The 20,056-nt window shown below is 35.7% G+C and overlaps 2 protein-coding genes across 3 annotated transcripts in view; one reads left to right on the forward strand and one right to left on the reverse strand.

Annotated features, from left to right (window-relative positions):
- Positions 1 to 3,546: 3,546 nt before the first annotated feature.
- Positions 3,547 to 20,056, reverse strand: part of LOC140756604 (coactosin-like protein) — a 48,434-nt gene continuing 31,924 nt past the window's right edge. The window contains exons 1-5 of one of the 2 annotated variants that reach the window (XM_073092136.1): positions 19,032 to 19,439; positions 14,986 to 15,068; positions 14,219 to 14,329; positions 9,336 to 9,465; positions 3,547 to 4,631 (exon numbers count right to left, since the gene is read on the reverse strand). In XM_073092136.1, the coding sequence (XP_072948237.1) occupies positions 4,515 to 4,631; positions 9,336 to 9,465; positions 14,219 to 14,329; positions 14,986 to 15,068; positions 19,032 to 19,355 (765 nt within the window). In that variant the 5' untranslated portion in view covers positions 19,356 to 19,439 and the 3' untranslated portion in view covers positions 3,547 to 4,514. Of the gene's footprint in view, positions 4,632 to 9,335; positions 9,466 to 14,218; positions 14,330 to 14,985; positions 15,069 to 19,031; positions 19,440 to 20,056 lie in introns of those variants that run through there. The other variant, XM_073092137.1, reaches the window with a different exon arrangement.
- Positions 4,844 to 6,690, forward strand: Orc5 (origin recognition complex subunit 5). Its single transcript, XM_073092024.1, has one exon. The coding sequence runs from the start codon at positions 4,961 to 4,963 to the stop codon at positions 6,341 to 6,343; it is 1,383 nt and encodes a 460-aa protein (XP_072948125.1). The 5' UTR covers positions 4,844 to 4,960; the 3' UTR covers positions 6,344 to 6,690.

A 20,056-nucleotide genomic window follows, 5' to 3' on the forward strand; every position in this document is an offset into this window, starting at 1 on the left:
ATACATGTACCTTAAAAACTTTTCTTATAATAATACCCAATTTTACTTACCACCAGTACGGCATTCAAAGACGCAAACTCTCGGCATGACTTTGGATATGTTGCACAGCACAACCACAAAACAGAAATTAAAGCGTCCTTTCGCGAATACACTATGAGCAAAGTTTAAAAAGCGTCCTTTCGCAAAAACTCAATAAGACCGGTAAACACCACAAAAAGAATTCCGGAGAGGATTGTAAGAGCTAAACGGAGGAGCACTTGGCTCAACTCAACGTACTAGAAAATATATTCACACCCGAAAAGCACAATACGAAAATAACACATGCGTACTCGCAGAGAGATTTTCGAATTGTAAACGATTTAACGAAATGGCGGACACTTGACAACTATTAGTACACATCATTTTGACAGTTAACTGTCACTCAGTAAGCTTCCGGGGCAACCCGTTAAGTAGCGCTAGTATCTACACAAAAAGTTATTTTGTATGGAAGTGTGCCCCCCCTGGTGCAACTCTTATCGATTTCGTTTCGTTCGAGAACACTGAGTTCAACCATGGACTGTGTATGTCAGGTATAGAATGGAGATCGGTGGAGATTGATGGTTAGTTTTAAGTGCACCGTAATTGTTTGGAAATTGTGTTATAAGGAAAGTACATGATAGAAGCATAATATATAGGTTTGTATCTAGATAGTGTGTATTTACATGATTTTTTAAGCTATTAATTTTTTTTGGAATGTTGCAATTAATTTCAAAATACAGAGTAATGGAACATGTTGGTTATATATTTAAGTAGGTATAGGAGGTTAAGAGGTTGCTAAATGACATGAAAACATTAAGATACATGAATTGAAATACAAGTTGAAGTTTTTCGGCTCTGTTAGAACAGTAGTACATATTTAACATTAATAAATAATAAACACTAATTTTAATTCAAAACTATTGTATATAGGAAAGATAATCTATACATATGAATAAAATTGGAGTGTCTGTTTTTGATATTGAAATAACCGCTTTTTACTACGTGCATATGATTATACATACGGTACATACACCAAAACATTTTTTTAATTTTTTGTCTGTCTGTCTGTCTGTTTGTTCCGGCTAATCTGTGAAATGGCTGGACCGATTTTGACGGGACTTTTATTGGCAGGTAGCTGATGTAATAAGGAGTAACTTAGGCTACTTATATTTTAGAACTAGCTGTGCCCCTGTTTCTTTTTAACGCGGGTGAAACCGCAGGGCACAGCTAGTAACCTATATAACACTACTCTAGTAAGTAAGTAAACATATTATAATTAATTTAAGGTAGAAAACCATTCAGATGTGACGGGGACAGCGTTCCTTTGTCACATCTATTGGCATAAGTGTGGTCAGGAAGAAGCGGTCCTTAATTTGACCATCTTGAATAGATGGTCAGATAAAACATAGATCTAACTTTAATAACTTAGCAATTAACAATCTTGTAGTGAATATAAAGTACGTTTTACTATATAATTATGTATAAGCATAATTTTATATAAAGAATCTGTTCGTAGCTTAAGTCGTCCAAATGTTATAAAGGTAGTAAAGCAAATATAATAGTATTGTAGCATTCACTATGCAAGGAAAAGTTAAGTTTTCCTTTGTATACCATCAGACAATAGGATATTTTAATTGGGTGTAATACTTTCTATGAAATATTAGTCTTTTGGTAGTAAGGAATTGAAATACAAGGTAAACATTCTATTTTTTGAAATTGTGCGTATTATAAATTAAAGGACCTAGAAAGTGCGCATATTTAAAACCTGTAACGCAATAGACATGATGACAAATTTTAAAATCTCCTCTAATGTCTACTGATTCCAAAAATCATAATATTTCGGCAATAAATTCAGTATTAACGAAAATAAAAACATTTTATAGCAATTTTACAATAAGCGCGAACACGGTCTTTGTGTCCGCTGGTGACGTCACGCTTCGACATTCCATAGAAAAGTTCAAGTAATACAGTGACGACTGAGAAATGACGTCATTCGCCCTGATTAGCGTTTCAGACAAGATGGCTGACTGCAGTATTTTATACTTTTATTTTATTGAAAATATAATAAATCTTAAAGTTTATATAATAGAGGGTCATTATTGAAAACCCTATAAATGGAGGCAAGGGAGTGCCTCAGCCAAGTCGAGCCAAAAAGAAAGCGGCACGGCCGTACCATACTTTTCTCGAAGCAATTCAGGCCATTTTTGACGCTCTTTAACTTCGTTTTATATAAAGGTAGAAGCCTGAATTTTCAGGAACCAAGCAGGCATTGTTACTGTCATCATGCCTATTACGTCGAACCAGCTGTTCCCTACACCCATTCTTTTTTTATCCTACACCAGGGATGTAGGAAAACCGACATATAATAATACAACGAACTAGTATTAGTGACAATAACAATTTCGAAAAATTATATATTAAGTAAGGGATAATGAATGTTAAATAACCCTTATATTTGAACTGTTTAAACAATGTTATAGTAATGGAAACTTATCTCTTTTTCACTTTTGTACAATGTTCATAATAATGTTTATAAGCATTTTTATATTCCTGAATTTTTTTTTGTATTAATATTCTTCATTTATATTAAGAGTAATTTTATTAATGTAATGTACTTAATAATTTTGTATTCATCTTAAAAATACTAATTGCATTTCATACTTGTTTTGTAAGCATTTACTGTATTTTAACTTTAATATTGTGTAGGTCATTTACGCCCGTTATTGATATTCAATCTATCCAGTGATTTGCTTACCTAAGATCGACATTTGACAATTTCTACCTAGATATTGTCAAATTTATGTTAGGTATGTGAAAATTGGAAATATTAACAATGGGCTTTAAATATTATAAATTAATAAAATAATAAGAAAAAAAACTTTTTTTTAGTAAACTTCAATATGGTGGCTTATAAGCTGCTTATATTACCTTTTCTATGTCTGAAACTTTACAATGGCCTTAAGCATATTCCGCTATTTTGCACTGCATTATTTTATTATATTATAGTTTAACATAATAATTTTTACTAAACATAGATTAGTATTAAGTAAAAATGTGTTCTTTGGAGCCAAATCACCAATTATTACTTGTTAATTATATTGTTTATTCCATCATTTAACAGACGCATGTTTTAATAATGTAATGATTAACATAGATTGGCAATAATAAATGGTTAAATAATATTATGTCTTTTATTTCATATGTATGTATGTTTTTATGACTTATTTGAATAGCATAAAACACATACAAAATTGTTATAGTATGTTGTGATAGCATGTTGGTAATTTTAGATTCTTTATATTTATTGCTTACGCAAGCAAGTACATTGCGAAAAATATTTTGAAAGCTTAATAAATATAAATTAGGAACCTTACGTAGTCTAATATAAATAAAAGGTTCTAAATTACCATTTAATTGTGTAATAATTTGGTATTAACGGATTTTAGCATAATTTTGTATATGTTAATTCAGCTCTTAATGAATGAAAATTGGATGATTTAGGATAAAAATGAATAAAACACAAAAACCTTTGGTTAATCGGATTTATCAATGGTTTCATCAATAATAATGTTGGGTAATAATAATACTAGTTATGTATATGTATAAAAGCACGTAAAATTCGAATTTTTGTATACGATACAATGTAAAATTTTGACTTTGTCATCAAAATACAAGTAGACAAAAAATAAATGCACCCATCGCGCCTTACACATGGCAACATTCTCTACATTTTTGGCAATAATCTCATCGCACGTAAAATATTGCTTCAAGAAAGATCTTTATGAATGTGGCAGCTGTATCTAATATGAGGAAAACTAAAATACAACGAATTTAGTTACTTTAGATATTATTTTATATTCTGTTGAGACTTTCAGTGATTACGATTTTAGTATTTCAGTTATCCACATTCATTAAAATTCTTGTCAGACTATAAATGAGTAATTGCTCGACTTCTACAGCAAAAATTACAATTTAACGCTATAAAATCAATCCATAAATAAATTTTCGCCCAATTCTACATTATTAAAAAAATAAATATACTTCCATTGTGATAAAAATAAATTATGATAATTTTTAAGAAGACTTACGGCAAATCGATAAAAAATTTATAAACAAATGCAAATGACTACTTATACAAAAAAAAAAAAACAAACTCAGGTCAAACATTACAGTGGCCCATTTTACAATTTCGAGAAACCTTGAATTTGATATTTATCGTTACGATTTTTTCACAACCCTTTGAAATTTTACAAATGTTTTAAATAATTCAAATTTCGAATTTGAAAGACAAAAAGGAATTGTTTTTTTTTATGTTACAAGGCTTTGACCCGATTTTGTTTTTCAATTAAAAGAAATATTTTACCAAAATATTTTTAGAATGTAATTGAACAGTACATAGAAAATTCTACGGTCGCGTGGTTGTAGACAGATTGTTTTGTTCAATTACGGTCAAAATATCGTAGTGGTAAAATCTTGGCGGCGTTCTATTGTACAATTCATGAGTCCCGGATTCCGGTCCCATAGTTAGCTCCGCCCGCCCTGTTTAGCGCGTCTTTGAATTGATCAATGTCTATCTCGGCTTGACTCTCCAATTGAAGTTCCACAGCGAAATTCTGAAAAAAGAAATAAAAATAATTTAAGTAACAAGCAAGTTCTTCGGTAATAATGGTCCTAACAGACAAATTGTGTAGGTAAATAGATGCAGTAAATATTAAATTATGATAAACCATAATAAATAGAATTAAAATCGATCGATAAATAAAATTGCCGTAGCGAGCCCGCCATTTCACTCACGAAGACGGTGAAACGAAACGTTGATTTGTCTATGTCGGGCTGACTGCTGACATTGTCAAGACTTGACAGTTAAAGTTTAAAAAGTTTGACATTAGTGGATAAGGCGGCAGAACGATTGTTTACAAAAACTTATGGGATATGAATAAACATGGAAGAGTTACAGAAGAAAATTGTTTGCAGAGAAAATCAGTTGAGCGATTTGTTGAACTTACTCGGCGACGACGATGAACCGTTACCGCATTCTTTGTTCATCAGCGGGAGTATGGCGACCGGCAAAACTACATGTATAACCTCTGTGTTGATGTATTTACGTTACAAACATGTTACAATCAATTGTATAGAGTGTTACACCCCCAAAGTCATGTATGAAGCTATATTATCCGGGCTCCGAGACGATGAAACGGAATGTAAATGTGAAACTATGTCCGAATTGATAAATGGTTTGCATCAATTTAGTCAAAGCAAAACATCGTATGAACCTGTAGTGTTGGTGTTCGACAAAGCTGAGAGGTTTCGGGCGATGGACCAGAGTATAATGTGCGCGTTCCTGAGACTCCGTGAGTTTTGTGATCTTAACATTTGTACTATATTCATTACGCATTTAGTTTACGATAATTTCTACTTCAAAATGGGTGCCCGGGAACCCCTAAAGCTGTTCTTTCCTAATTACACAAAGGAAGAGTTGTTTAAAATAATATTCCTTCATCAGAAATCGTTCGTGCGTCATGTTTTAAGCGATCGCGCTATCGACGACAATATTAAAGATGAGCTAGAGAGGCCAGAACTATTCGCAAACTTTCTGAACGCATTCCTCAGCGTGTTCTACCGTCCGTGTCGCGATCTGATCGAGCTGCAGCACATGGCGCGCGTAAATTTCGTTAAATACTGCGAACCGATCATCGGTAACGAGATAAACGCGACTGATCTCTCAAAACTGTGGCGTCATATCGCACCGATACTCAAAACGAGCTTGGAGCTGCTGTATCTACGAATGAACACACAGAAACTCAACCAGTCACCGAGCAAAGAAAATAAAACTGATACGCTGCCTTATAATTTTGAAAATACATTAAAAGAAGAATTGATGTCTACGAAGACGTTTGCACAGAGCTTCGAGTTACCCTACTATGCAAAATTTCTACTCATTGCTGCTTATTTAGCCAGTTACAATCCACCAAAGGAAGACAAGAGATTGTTCATGAAACATCACGGAAAACAGAGAAAACGTATGCAGCAGGTGAAGGCCAAAGCGAAAATCAACGAAAAACTGAACACACAACTTGGCCCAAAGGTTTTCACTCTAGACCGCTTGTTGGCAATCTTCTACGCAATTCTAGAAGAGAAGATAGGCTTAACTAGTAACCTGTTGGCCCAAATAGCAACTCTTGTGGAGTTGAAACTGATTGCGGGCAGTAAGGAAATAGATTTGGATGTGTCTAAATATAAATGTATTGTCGGTTATGATTTTATCTCGGCTGTAGCACAAACTGTAGGGTTCAATGTTAGGAAGTATTTGTATGATTTTATGTAAAAGGCATGGACATCTCATTACTATTTGAATGCCAAGTATGGATTTGGAACAGTTGGATATAAATTAAAATTACAAAGTTTCTTATTTTAATTATTCATGTCACAATGAATTTTTTGTGCCACTTATCTTAAACATGGAAAGCAAACATTATATAAATGATTAATTTTATCCAAATCAACCATTTATGTGACCAATTATGTAAAAATTGCTCAATTAATACATAACAGTACTGTCACAAGTGTTACAAAAGTATGTTTTCTAATGTCTTAATACTCTTAATGATAATCAGCTGATGTTTTTATTACTATTAATTTATTGAATAATTTATTTTATTTTAAGCTAAAGATAGTAATGGCTCGACTTGGCGGAGGCACTGCCGTGCCTCCAGATTAAGTATTGCTCATTGTATAGGCTATGTTTTGTAAAAATACATATATATTTATAATACTTGTGTTTTTGTTTTGTCTTTAGTAATTCATTTTATATTAATGTTTGTTACTATTCTCATGTAAGTGACATTGTTCTTTTGAGAATAAATTCTTTAAACATAATTATACAATAGATTTAGAGATTGGTATTTGGACCCAGCATTCATAGGTCAGATAACAGATGGGGTAGGTTATATTCCCGTAATGAGACTCTGTCTGGCCAAAAGGAGTACATGACGCATAACGAGGTGGACTGATGACCTTAACACAGCAGGCAGCCCCTAGATTTAGATGGCTCAAGACTGATTGGAGCAGTGCAGCAGGTTTATGTCCAACAGTGGATTTTCAAAAACTGATGGATGGATTTGCAGCAGAGCTGGTTTGTTAGTATTGGCAAAATAATAAACAATATGATATACATTAGTGAATAGTAAATATTATTATCCAGTTGGGTTCGATCCCTGGCCAGACAAATGTCTAAATGTTGACTTTAAAATCTTCTACATATGAGAGATTGTATGGATATGCTACTGTGAAATATATTGAAAATATATTTTTACTAGTGGTGCCCGCGACGTCGCCCGCATTTAAAAGAAAAAAATATGACATACATAAAACGGAAAATTTGTACCTGCATTGAAATGACAGTGGTGCCATCTGTCGAATATTGATCTTACCAATTCCCACACCCTCGTGGGCTCTTGGACAACAACTTTGCTAAAGATCATCACTTGATCAAATGCATAGTTTCCGATTCTATAACTACTTACGAATTAAAAATTAATTAAAAAAAAACTTTTCCCATGGACTAAATTGTGAATCTAAGCCATTCTCCATAAAGTCTCCTTGAACACACACAACAAATTTCATTAAAATCAGTCCAGTCGTTTATAAGGAGTTCAGTGACATACACACGCACATAAGAAATATATATATAAAGATTATTACCTGTACCTTATAACGACATAGATACCTAACAAAAATATCTACCATAAGTTATAAGTATTTCAAGTTTGTTAGTCTAAAAACGTGAGTAACAAATTATTATTTTATCAACTTTTGGACAGTATCATTATGCGCGATGGGTTTTTCTGTCCGAACCTAAATGACTACGGCTAAGTGTTTGATAAGATACTAGGAATTCTACTTCATATTGATATATTATGAAACACGGCGGCGCTTTTTCATTTCATAATACAAGGTTAAATAAGTATCTACGTCTTTATCTATAGAAATAATAAAAAATGAAAATTGTTCCGTTTATGGTTTTACAATAACGAATCTTTTTATATACTTATGCGGTATGAAAACATAAAAAAAAATCTGTATGGGTTAGAGCTACCATTCTTTTGGGTTTTACGGGATTTGTTTCAATTTTTTGGGTGTCTAGAAAAGGATCTATGTTATAAAAGTTTTTCAAGAATGTAAGGGAAATATATCTCAATGTGATACAAGTTTTGTTCAAACATATTCACGAAATCAGTAATTCAGCTTTATATTGGCAGCCCTAATATGGAGCTAATTTAGCTAATATGCTAATTATATTGCTATTTAACATGGTTTATTTGGGTAAATAAGGGCCAATTTTTACATTAAGTTATTGACCTTTAGCGCCTTTAGCACCTTTAGCGCAAAAACGTCATATTTTTTTTCACAAAGATTATTTGGGTAAAAATTAAAAAGATTATTAAATATTAATCATTAAACAAGCCCGACTCTCACAAGGCCTTTTTTAGGCGTGTTCATTATTATTTATATAAATATTAATCTTTTTATCGCGAGATACAAATGTTCTAGGAAATAAATCATTTACGGCATATGTCGCGATTTTTATCAATGAGTAATTGCATTTATGATTGAATGATAATATTTAATACATTTCAATTAATATTAATAAAAAACGGAAAATCAAAAATATTTATAACTGAATTTAATTTAACATATATAATTCTTTTGAAAATTGACAATAAGTAGGTACTTAAGATATTGAAGAAGACGAAGAAAAGGTGATAGAATCTTAATGTTCGCCTTATTAAATCATAAACGTTACATAAGAACATGTAGTCTACTTATATGAAATATATTTACTTTGTATAGGCCAATGGCGGCACTTACAAATTGTCAGTTACAATATTTTTCTTAAACTACTACCGGATCGGAACGCGACCTCTACTGAGAAGATCCGGTAAGAAACTAATGGGGATCACCGACCGACTGACCGATTGATTTTTTTTCTTTTTTATAATATAGGAGTAGCAGACGAGCATGCAGTCCACCTGATGGTAAGTGGCTACTTCCGCCCGTGGACATCTGTAATTAACCCCAGATAGGATTAGTTATTCCCACCTGAGGTCAGCCACAGATACGCCGCTACCCCTGAGGACTAAGCTGGAACGCCTCGGAAAAGTCTGTCTCCCTTACCACCCTTCAAACCGGAACACAGCAGCGCCTGCTGTTATTAGGTAGAAATAGGTGTGGCGGTGGTGCCGCCGGAGTCGAACCACACAGGGTTCTACCACCTTCAAAACACTTTGACCTTCAGACAGATACAAGGAGATACTTACAGAGATGATATCCTTAATGATCGCCTTGTCGGTGGACATCTTGGCGCGGTTGATGACGGACACGTTGGGGCCCACCCACGTCACGAACAGGAACTTCTTGCGCTTCGACATCTCGTCGCCCATCTGCAACCTGGCACACGAGACGTTCCGGTTTAGTTTGCATGTTAAATTGAGAAAAATTGATAGTGGTGCTTTCAACACATATAGCGTTGTATTAAAATAGCTGGAACAAGAGGCGTTCCACTTTAGTTTTTGGTATTAATAATTAATTAATAATCAATGAAAGTGGCGCTTTCTACACATGTGTATAGTGTCATACCTAGATAATGTGTTGGGGCTGCCAAGAAGACACAATACGAGTACTAACGACCCAACCACATCCAATACAGAAAGGGGTTATTAACATGTTTGTCTGACCAGGGATCGAACTTAGAACGCTTTTTAGATCCGACTTAGGTCAAAAAAGTTACCACGTATTAGTACGTGGAACGACTACGCGAGTCGTTAATAGTTTTTAAATTGATGCGCACAGATCTCTCATTACAAGCAACAGTTGTAAGCAAGTACATTAATAACATTTCACAGCATCCAATATGATAAGATACCTACTTAATTATTAATAAATGAACAACAGATGGTGCTGTACTGTGTACTTAGCGTGGTTTTAATAAAAGGGTTTATATTTACAACAGCATTCATGTTACTCTTAGCTGTGTTTTCGACAAAAAATTATGCCGAAAATATTTTATTCTTAAACGAGTTTCCGTAGTAAGTCCACACACACAATACACAATTCGTATATTTTTCACTTTTAAAACTCAGTCTTTTTCGATCATTTTTTTTTAAACCTTCAACAATAATTAACAGTTAGGTAAAACGACATTCTTCCATACCCCACGTGAAACCAACCCACTTATTAAGCGTACACAGTTGCTCAAAAGCCATAGCATTATAACATAGCCGAGGTTTCCCGCGTGTTAGTGTAGCATTAAATATTCGAGTCCTCTTGCCCGCGGGCCAGCCCGTGACTCTGCATATAATTACAACGTCTCAAGGAAAAAACATCGACATGAGACGGATTCGCGGCAAATGAGAACGTGTTGCACTGATGGCGATTAACGAGTAAACCTTTTTTTAACAGACTACGGAGAGTAATGTTTTCTTATGTCTAATTCTTTGGCATAGCCCACACAGCTAGAGATTTTAATCGATACCTTAATTCGCAAATCAGCCAACTCCACTTTTTGTGAAAATGTTTTTTTATTTATTTTGATAGTAAATGGCGTTGAACGAAATCAAAATTAATAAAAAATACGTGTGGCACTCGGAGACTGCCGCGGTAAAGCTATTGCATAGCATTTTTATCAACTTATGCAATTACAATTATATATTTACTTTATTTATGCAGTATGCAAAAAGTCATTAACCCGTCAACTGGCGTGTGCGCCCCGGGGCGCACAGATCGCTACTAAAAAGTATCACCGCTGTGCCAGTCGGAGTGGGGGGTGTTAGGTTTTTTCGTTACGGAATTTCTGGATTCGGTCTCCACGCTCAAGGCCCGCGATAGAAGTTATGCAATAGCTTAAAAAACATTTTGACAAAAAGTGGAGTTGGCTGATTTGCGAGTTAAGGTATCGACATGTGGTGTCATTAGAATTTTAGTTAGATCCACTGTTGTGTACAGGCGAAATAAAATTAAATGTAAGCATTTTGTGTAGGCCTACGGCAACTTATTTTTGCTAAGTATTAATGATCTAAACACGACGTCAATTGAGAAGATCCGGCATGAAAATTAGACGAAACAAATAAAAATATCCAGCTTTTTAGGTTGGATGATATCGGAACAAGCTGAATAAATAGCCTTAAAGAGTGACTCTCAAAGTTTTCTTAACGTTCTAAAATATTCGACTTAGTCAAGAAACATGGTCTCCTAACCTTAACAAAGTAGGCATTGTTTATGAGTGGCTATGAACTTTGACAATGGACATGGAATGGACTCCATAAACAACGGTATAATTTAATAAAAATGCACCACAAGCTAAAAATCCTATCGCCTATCGCTTATATATTCTCAATGCGACTGATACCTAAAAACTAGCTGTTATATTTTTTTGCGTATAAAATTTAATCTCGGGTTTATTTTGTTATTTTAAGTATTGACGTTAGAAAGATCAGAAAGGACTCAAGGACAGATTTTTTAAACGAATTTTGCAAACTAAAATAAATTGTGTAACCTTAACTTCTTGTTGAGATTTTTTGCCATTATTTTATTGTCGAAACGAAATAGCTAAAACGTAAATAACTAAGCAGTGAGTTTGTAATAGAACCTATATTTAAGGAAGCTTATTTTATTTTTTATCCAAGGCCTATATCTAAATCGATTAACTAAAGCGAAAGTAAACAATTTTACTATTACTCTTCAATAATAAAATTACTTTTTTAATTAAAAAGGTACAGACAAAGTAATAACCATAAAAGTGGTGAAAACTTGTGGTTTTATTGCGGTGACGTCATGACCTAAACTAAACGGTGGTAGAAAGTTAGAAATAGTGCGGTTCGAAGGGTAAGGCCGCCACACCTGAAGGGTTTTATTTCCTGAAAATCACAAATATTGTACACACTGCTATTTTTTTTTTTATTATAATATATAGGAGTAGCAGACGAGCATGCAGTCCACCTGACGGTAAGTGGCTACTGCCGCCCATGGACATCTGTAATCAACACCAGATAGAATTAGATATTCCTACCTAAGGTCGGCCACAGATGCGCCGCTACCCCTGAGGGCTAAGCTGGATTGCCTCGGAAAAGTATGTCTCCCTTACCACACCCTTCAAAACGGAACACAGCAGCGCCAACACTGCTGTTATAAGGCAGAAATAGGTGTAGCGATGGTGCCGCCGGAGTTGAACCACAAAGGGTTCTACCACCTTCAATATCTGTATACACTATTTTAGATATACTAATTATTTTATTGCAGACTGTATACACAATACAGCATGTATCTTGCTGCCTGTACTGTATAGACGAGGCGACGAAAAGGCAATGTTTGTATACAAAGGCGTTTTCAGTACCCTCGAGTCACTACGTTCTACGTTTGTCGGCTTCAATCGATCCTTGCATAGTGACATGAAAAAGGTATCGATACTTTGAAATATCGAGTATTATTTTCTTTTTTTATATTTATACCTAACGATAAGGCAGACGGGCTACCTGGTGGAAAGCAGTCACCGTCGCCTATGAACATTTGCACCAGAGGAGTCGCCAATGCATCGCCGGCTTTGTAGGAGAGCTCTTTTTGCATCCCTTTTGAAAAACCCCATGTACTTTGGATACCGATATTTTTGTACTCTATACTTTGTTTTATATACTTTTACTCAATGAGTACCTTTTGACAGGTATCGTATGGAATAAATCTTTGAAGTTGTCTATTTAAAACTAGTTGTCTATGGGAACGAACCTACGAAAATAGTTATGGGAATTACCACATAGTAACTACATGAGGTAATGGCGGGAAGAGTTTATTATTAAATAAAAAACGTTAAATTTCCGATTTTAAATATTCCCTGAAATTTGACGGCGAAAAGCAAGTTATTCTCGAAATTTCAGAGGAAATTTCTGAAGTTCGCATCGCTTTTATGTATTTTAAGTAGCGGTACTTTTGATTCGATACTTTGATGTACCTATCGATAATTTCTTTCGATACTTTACGAGTACGATACTTTTTGTTCGATGTCTCTTCTTGCTGCCTAACTGACGGGTATTGAAACTTGCGTCTAAGTAGGTAGATATATGTAGATAGAACATTACTTAGCTTAGCTTCGTTTGCCGTCAAAGAAAGTCATTTTTCGCGTCATTGTATCATGTGTTGTATCTAGATGTAGATTGGAGATGATTGGATGATGATGATGATTGGAGATGTACACAACATGCATAGATAATAGATAAGTATAGATATCTCACCGCCTTGTAATTGAATTGATTGCCATTAAATGACTTAAACGGCTGACATTTCTGTCAGCCATTTAATGGCTGTCTTGGTGTAATTTACGAGTAACAATGCCGACACGCGCAGTTAAGACACGAAATCGATGAAAAAGCGCGGAGAAGTATAGTTTCATTCGTAAATGATCTAAAAACTACATTTATTAATATTTTTCAAACACGAAAATAGATTACCGTGACAATTGTCAAAAGGTTACATTTTCTTCTTAGGAGTGAGTAATCTTTACTAGTCTATGACAACATTTTAGTTTCCAAAAAAAAGTTTTGGAAACTAAAATATGTGGCATACGGTTCATCAGAAAGACGCGGTTGAACCTTATATTTTTGAAACAGAACAAAAAGGTTGAGAGCCACTGTTTTGAAGGTTATTTATCCTGTAGATAAGGGTTGTTTTGACTCACATGTATCAGCTTTTGCGTGATAATGCGTAATTAATTTTAGTTTCAGATAAGTAAGGAAAATTTGTGGATTTATTGAATTTATGGATGTTTGAATCATGGCGATTTATTAAAATATAATTACAGTTACAACGAATTCTAACGAATTATTTTAAAATATTCTCTCTTTCCATTTTCTTAGACCTATAACTTTTCATACTTCCATGTAAGGATAGAAAGATCTTCATTCTTTCTTTCTTTCTATCTCATATAAAGCCAAATTCTCTAAAGCCGCCCCCTCACCTGAGGTATCCGAACGCGCGGTCGTCATCGGAGAACTGCGTGCGGTCGTGACTCAGGTGTCCATAGGCGGCAGTGGCCACTTATCATCAGCTGGACAGCATGCTCAGTCCATATCCAAACCTTTCTTTCTTTTTCCTTGTTTCTCTCCCTTTCATTCTTTCTTTCCTTCTTTCTCATATATCGGTAAAGCGGCCCCCTCACCTGAGGTATCCGAACGCGCGGTCGTCGTCGGAGAACTGCGTGCGGAACTCCGTGAAGTCGGAGCCGCGCGCCGAGCACACGATGCGCGCGCCCTCGAATTTGAACACCGCCCTGATGGACAGACAGACCAAATTACACTTTTATATTAGTTTCCATTTTATATAAACAATGACGATTCTAAATTAAGATAAATATGAGCTTATGTGAATGTATTACACTGCAATGCCCTAGCAGGGTGCATGCATGTTCGAATCATAGATTAGTAAAGATACTTCGCCGCCTTGAATTTGAATGAAGCCACAAACGGCTTATTATAGTAAGTTCTTTTTTTGAATTCTTGACAAATAAAAACATTTTTATAAATAACCAATACTGCGTAATTTACATAATAAATAAATAATTATTTCAAATATTTTAGGGACATTTTAGCACCGAGACGAGGCAAAACTTTTTTACGCAACTATTTCATTTCTCAAAATTGGGTACATTTTCTTGTTAGGAGTGAGTAATCTTTACTAATCTATCCTTATAGGTGTCTAAATAAAAAACACAAAACTTGCCGAAAAAAATGCAATGAAAAAGTCATAAAAAAAATTCCACCATAGGTTTACCGAACTATATACTTATTTAAACGATCAGGCTTGGATTGTTCTTTTAAAAACTAATGTAATTTTACAGATATTTAGGCGTAGAACGCCCTCCAGCAACCCTTCATTGACTTACCTAACACCCTGTACAGGTTGATTTACAATAAAGAGATAACTCACCATTCTGTTGGTGACCCATCGGACCGCACGTCCTCGTAGGCGGCGCGTATCGTGTCCCTGTCGAGGCCGGTGGTCATGGTTACCTAATGAAGAACATACATTTTGTCAATAAAAATATATAAAAAATAGATTTCAATATAAGATTTTTTTACACAGACAGTCATATCATAATAAGATCTTACGGTTACTTAAATAGCCAGACTTTGAGTGCCGATGTGTGTATTTTAAGTTACTCATATTTAACTAACTAATATATGATGACTTTATTACGAAAGATCGAAATTAGACAATGCCTGCCTATGCCCCTTTTTTAATAATCAATCTATCCAATGTTCTGCCTACCACAGATCGAAACTTGACAATTATAGCAAGCAGAAAATAAATAATTTCGGTCTTTACTAGGCAGAAATTGGACGTGTTACTCGCTTTTATGGATTCTACCAGAAATTGTCAAAGTTCGACCTTTGGTAGGTAATAATAGAATTGTCCCTGTAGTCCCGGGACTAGAATAGGGCTACGGTATCCCCTGCCTGTCGTAAGAGGCGACTAAAAGGGGGCTTCCGGGGTTGCGGGCGGCAAGATTGGGAGGTCGAGCCGTCCAGCAAGCAACTCCGGGAAGGACGGCGGTATGAGTGGTCGCATACCGTCGTAAACACCAGACGGTGTGGTGAGACCTGACGCTCACCTAGGAGGAGCCCGAAGGGGCAACGCGTTCAGAGGACTCCGGTTGCGTTCCGTAGGAGATCCCGGAGTCCTCTTGGCAACGCTGAGGACGGCCACCGGGGGGGTTTTAGTGCGGTAAGAATCCCACATAACCCCGTGTCGCTCCTACGACACTGGGTACCTTTTGAAGGTTTCCCCCTCGAAAACAAAAAAAAAAAAAAAAAAAAGGTAATAATAGAATAGATTAAATATGTTATAATAATGTTAGCCGCATTTTTTTCGTTTTCTGTAAAATTTAGCATAATTAGGTATACCATTCTACCATTATATTCTACCATTAATTTCAAATCAACCAAAAGATCCTGAATCTGATTAAATTTCAAATCAATCCAAAACTCTTCATCTGTCATCCCAGCGTCCCAATCCCAACAGTGGGACATCCCTATCACATCCACCTCAGTTCCCATGAGCTCTGTATATGGCATCCCCCCGCTGCGCGCCCGGCGGTCTTAATTACAGATTGATGCTTATAATTACAGGAGATCACCTACGGCGCGATCACACTAGAGACGCGTTTCCATTGCACTGTGACGACTTCCCGCTACTCATCAAAAGATGGCGCTACACGTTTCTGAATCACGCTATCGAAGTTTTCTCAACATTTTGTACAAGCTTCGCACTGACATTGTCGGAGCACGGCCACTCCCTAGGCATGATCACCTAGCCCACAGGGAGATCTTCCTTCACAAAGTACTATAGTTTATTTGTAATCCATACGAGACTTGAGCATGTTTCCCTTCACATCAGAATACAGCAGCTTGCTACTGCTGTTTAATAACAGCCTCTACACTTAGCCTAATGGCCAGGTGTAGAGTTAGCAGGTGTTAAAAGTGTAGCGACAGTGTCACTAGAGTCGAAACACAGAGGGTCCACACTAGGTATCACCTTCACAACTACCCATAAATATTTGTACTTTATCTTTGTACTCAAGTACTTTGTCTTAAGTATTTTTAAAGTTATGTGCGTATATTACAAATAAATTGCCAGTTGCTTAAGCAGTGAAGGAAAACAACAGCGTGAGGAAACCTATACCTGAGTTTCAATCTGTTCTGAAACTGACACATCTACGACCAAAATATTTCTTGCCTAACATAAACTAGATCCAGAACAGAACCCAGAAAATGTATAGTATTAATTTCGCTAAAATTTCAATTTTAATTTTGTCATGTATGTGAATAACATATCCGATTTATGTAACAACAAATCAAGTGTAATATAAGTAATATTTTAAAACTAAAATTTCAATTTTAATTTCAAGTTATTCATCATCATCATCATCGTGAACCCATTACTGTCCCACTGCTGGGCACGGGTCTCCTCTCATAATGAGAAGGATTAGGCCATAGTCCACCGCGCTGGCCAAGTGCGTATTGGTGGACGTCACATACCTTTGAGATTTTCAAGTTACTCAACTTACCCTTAAGTGATTGAAATTTTAGTTTTAAATTTCATAAGATTCCACACCAATCTTGTTAAATTTTAAGTATTATTTATTTAACTTATTCTTATGTGATTGCAATTTAAGTTTTAAAGTTCATAAGATTCTACGTACATCTCACGTCACGACAAACCCTAGCGCCCGTGGACACAAGCCCTGGACACGGTGCGCATTGTCAGCAAGTACGTAATGAAGTCAGCGGCCTGTCATACGTCCACAAAAACCGCCGACGCCGCTCACGCGATAAATGGTGATTAACTTAACCTTTTTGTTAACTAAATCGGGTTTGTGGATCTTTAATAGTGGCTTTCAGAGAAGTGTCATTACATATTTATAGGGCGTGGTTTAGTTGTTTCGTGTAAGAAGCTAATGTGCATTGTTCTCTGCCTTAAAAAGGCTAGATATGCCCTTTCTTACAAAGTTGCAACAGCCAGCAAAATATTTTGAAGGGGTGGTAGATTATTGACAGACAAAAAGAGGTTTATAAACATTTTGGATTTAAATAACATTTCTATTGAATTAAATTTTAACCTTCAATTTCAGTTTTCTATGCTGCCATGCTTAGAAGATTCACGTGCTGTTATAATGCAGAAGTATTAAGCTTATATAGAATAAATAGACATTAATGTATTTAGACTACGTTTTCGAGTTATCAATTTGTGATTTGGTTCTCAACTACTTTTCATATGTGAACTTAGGGCTCGAACACAAAACTGCGATGCGACGCGATGCGAATTCGCATCGCAGAAAATTGCGATGCGAATTGCTGCGATGCGATATCGTGCGGCGTAGCGTCTCTCAGGGTGACCAACAACAACAACCACTGTGCGATGCGAATCAATTCGCAAGTTCTTGCGATGCGTCGAGGGAGCTCGCAGATTTTTGCGATGCGACGTCGCATCGCAGTTTTGTGTACGAACCCTTAGGAAAGCTCTTTTTGCCCCTCTTGAAGTTCATAGCATATATTGCATGTTCGTGGCATAGATAAGTATAGATATCTCACCGTCTTGTAATTGAAGCAAGCCATTAAATGACTTAAACGGCTGACAATCCTATCAGCCATTTAATGGCTGTCATGGTGTAATTTACGCGGAACAATGCCGATATGCGCAGTTATGTGGTGCAAAAACACGAAATCGAAGAAAAAGTGCGGAGAAATATCGTTTCATTCTTAAATGATCTAAAAACAACATTAATATTTTTCAAACACAAAAAAAAAATAGATGACAGCGACAATTTCAATCGTCAAAACTGGTGACATTTTCTTGTTAGGAGTGAGCATTCTTTACTAATCTATGGTTCGTGGCAACAAGAGCCTTACAATCTACAGGTTTTGAACTATCATCATTTCTTTTTAGCCTTCTGCAGAGGGCTGCAGAAGGCTTTTTTCGAGCATGTCTCCTTCTTTAGCATGCCCTACAGCCCAGATGGTTTGACAGATGTTAACATGAGGTTTTTTTTGTATAATATATGAGTAGCAGACGAGTATGCAGTCCGCCTGATGGTAAGTGGCTACTACCGCCCATGGACATGTGTAACCAACCCCAGAGAGGATTAGATATTCCTACCTGAGGTCGGCCATAGATGCGCCACTACCCCTGAGGACTAAGCTGGAAGGCCTCGGGAAAGTCTGTCTCCCTTACTACACCCTTCAAAACGGAACACAGTAGCGCCTAACACTGCTGTTATTAGGCAGAAATTGGTGTGGAGGTGGTTCGACTCCGGGAACCACAAAGGGTTCTACCACCTTGACCAATATCGAGTTCATATCGTTGATTATCGTTGGATTGAGTATCGTTAGATTCGTCTAAATAATATTTGAGTAACATAGGGTCTTCTTTTAAGCAGTTGGATTTTTGCTTTCTTAATAACTAGTAAGGAATACCTTGGAGGAACAGGAGATTCCAGAATGACACGACTCTACTTCTAGAACATCATCACTGGGGATCGATTCGTTCTCTTTCCCTTCCTTAACCAGCGTGAACAGCTCTTCTACCTTCTTCTGGAGCACCCTAACCTCAGACCCCAACTTCTTTTTATCAGGCACCTTATCTTCTAGAGCTATAATCTTCTCCGTGAACTGTTCCACCACCTTCTTCAATTCGTCAAAGTTCTTCGAGATGATTTCGAATTTTGTCAACATATTGTTTTGATTGCTTGTCAATTTGTCCATACACTCTTGCACATATCTGATATTGTTACCCTCCATGGATGTGATCAATATTGTGTGATTTTAATACATTATTTGGTTCTGTCAAACTTATTATACTATATGGTTCAAGATGTCAGTTAATGACGTTGGCGATTTTGTTTTTTCAGGTTTTTCAGCTAGGTTTATTATAAAGTACCATTTTGATACTTACGAATGATTCGCTGAGTAATTCACCAAAAAATGATGGGTATGTAAACGGCTAACACGAATATAGACGCTGAATCCGTTGATTTGTGTTGAAAAATCTACACCCCGCAGAGAAAAGACAAGCATCCTGGCGAATATCGAATACAGTCGGGTTATTTACTTATTTATATTCGTGATATTTGTCTGCATTCGGCGAGTATCAACACGGTGCTTAAGAATTTAAGAGAAACAAGAAATGTGACGTGACCAAGTTCCAAAATTTGCAGGAATTGCTTTACAGAACACGTATTTTTTATTTAACACATTTCATAAGCTTAATTTCATTCGGTGAATAAATAGCATTTAAGATTTACAGTTATTATCTATTTTCTCTAAGAAAATCTTTATTGAATATGTTAAAAATAACAAAAAAAAACATATATAATAACATAATTTAATAAAAATACCTGATTTTTTTACGCTAGTTCATTAAGAACTCAACTTAGGCACTTGTATATAATTTATAATGATGTTACAGTTGTAATCTTACACCTAAAATATGCGCCTTCACA

This window comes from Epargyreus clarus, unplaced genomic scaffold (assembly GCF_041222505.1).
Source record: "Epargyreus clarus isolate Ecla_fem2 unplaced genomic scaffold, WU_Ecla_fem_2.2 ptg000035l, whole genome shotgun sequence".
NCBI lineage: Eukaryota > Metazoa > Arthropoda > Insecta > Lepidoptera > Hesperiidae > Epargyreus > Epargyreus clarus.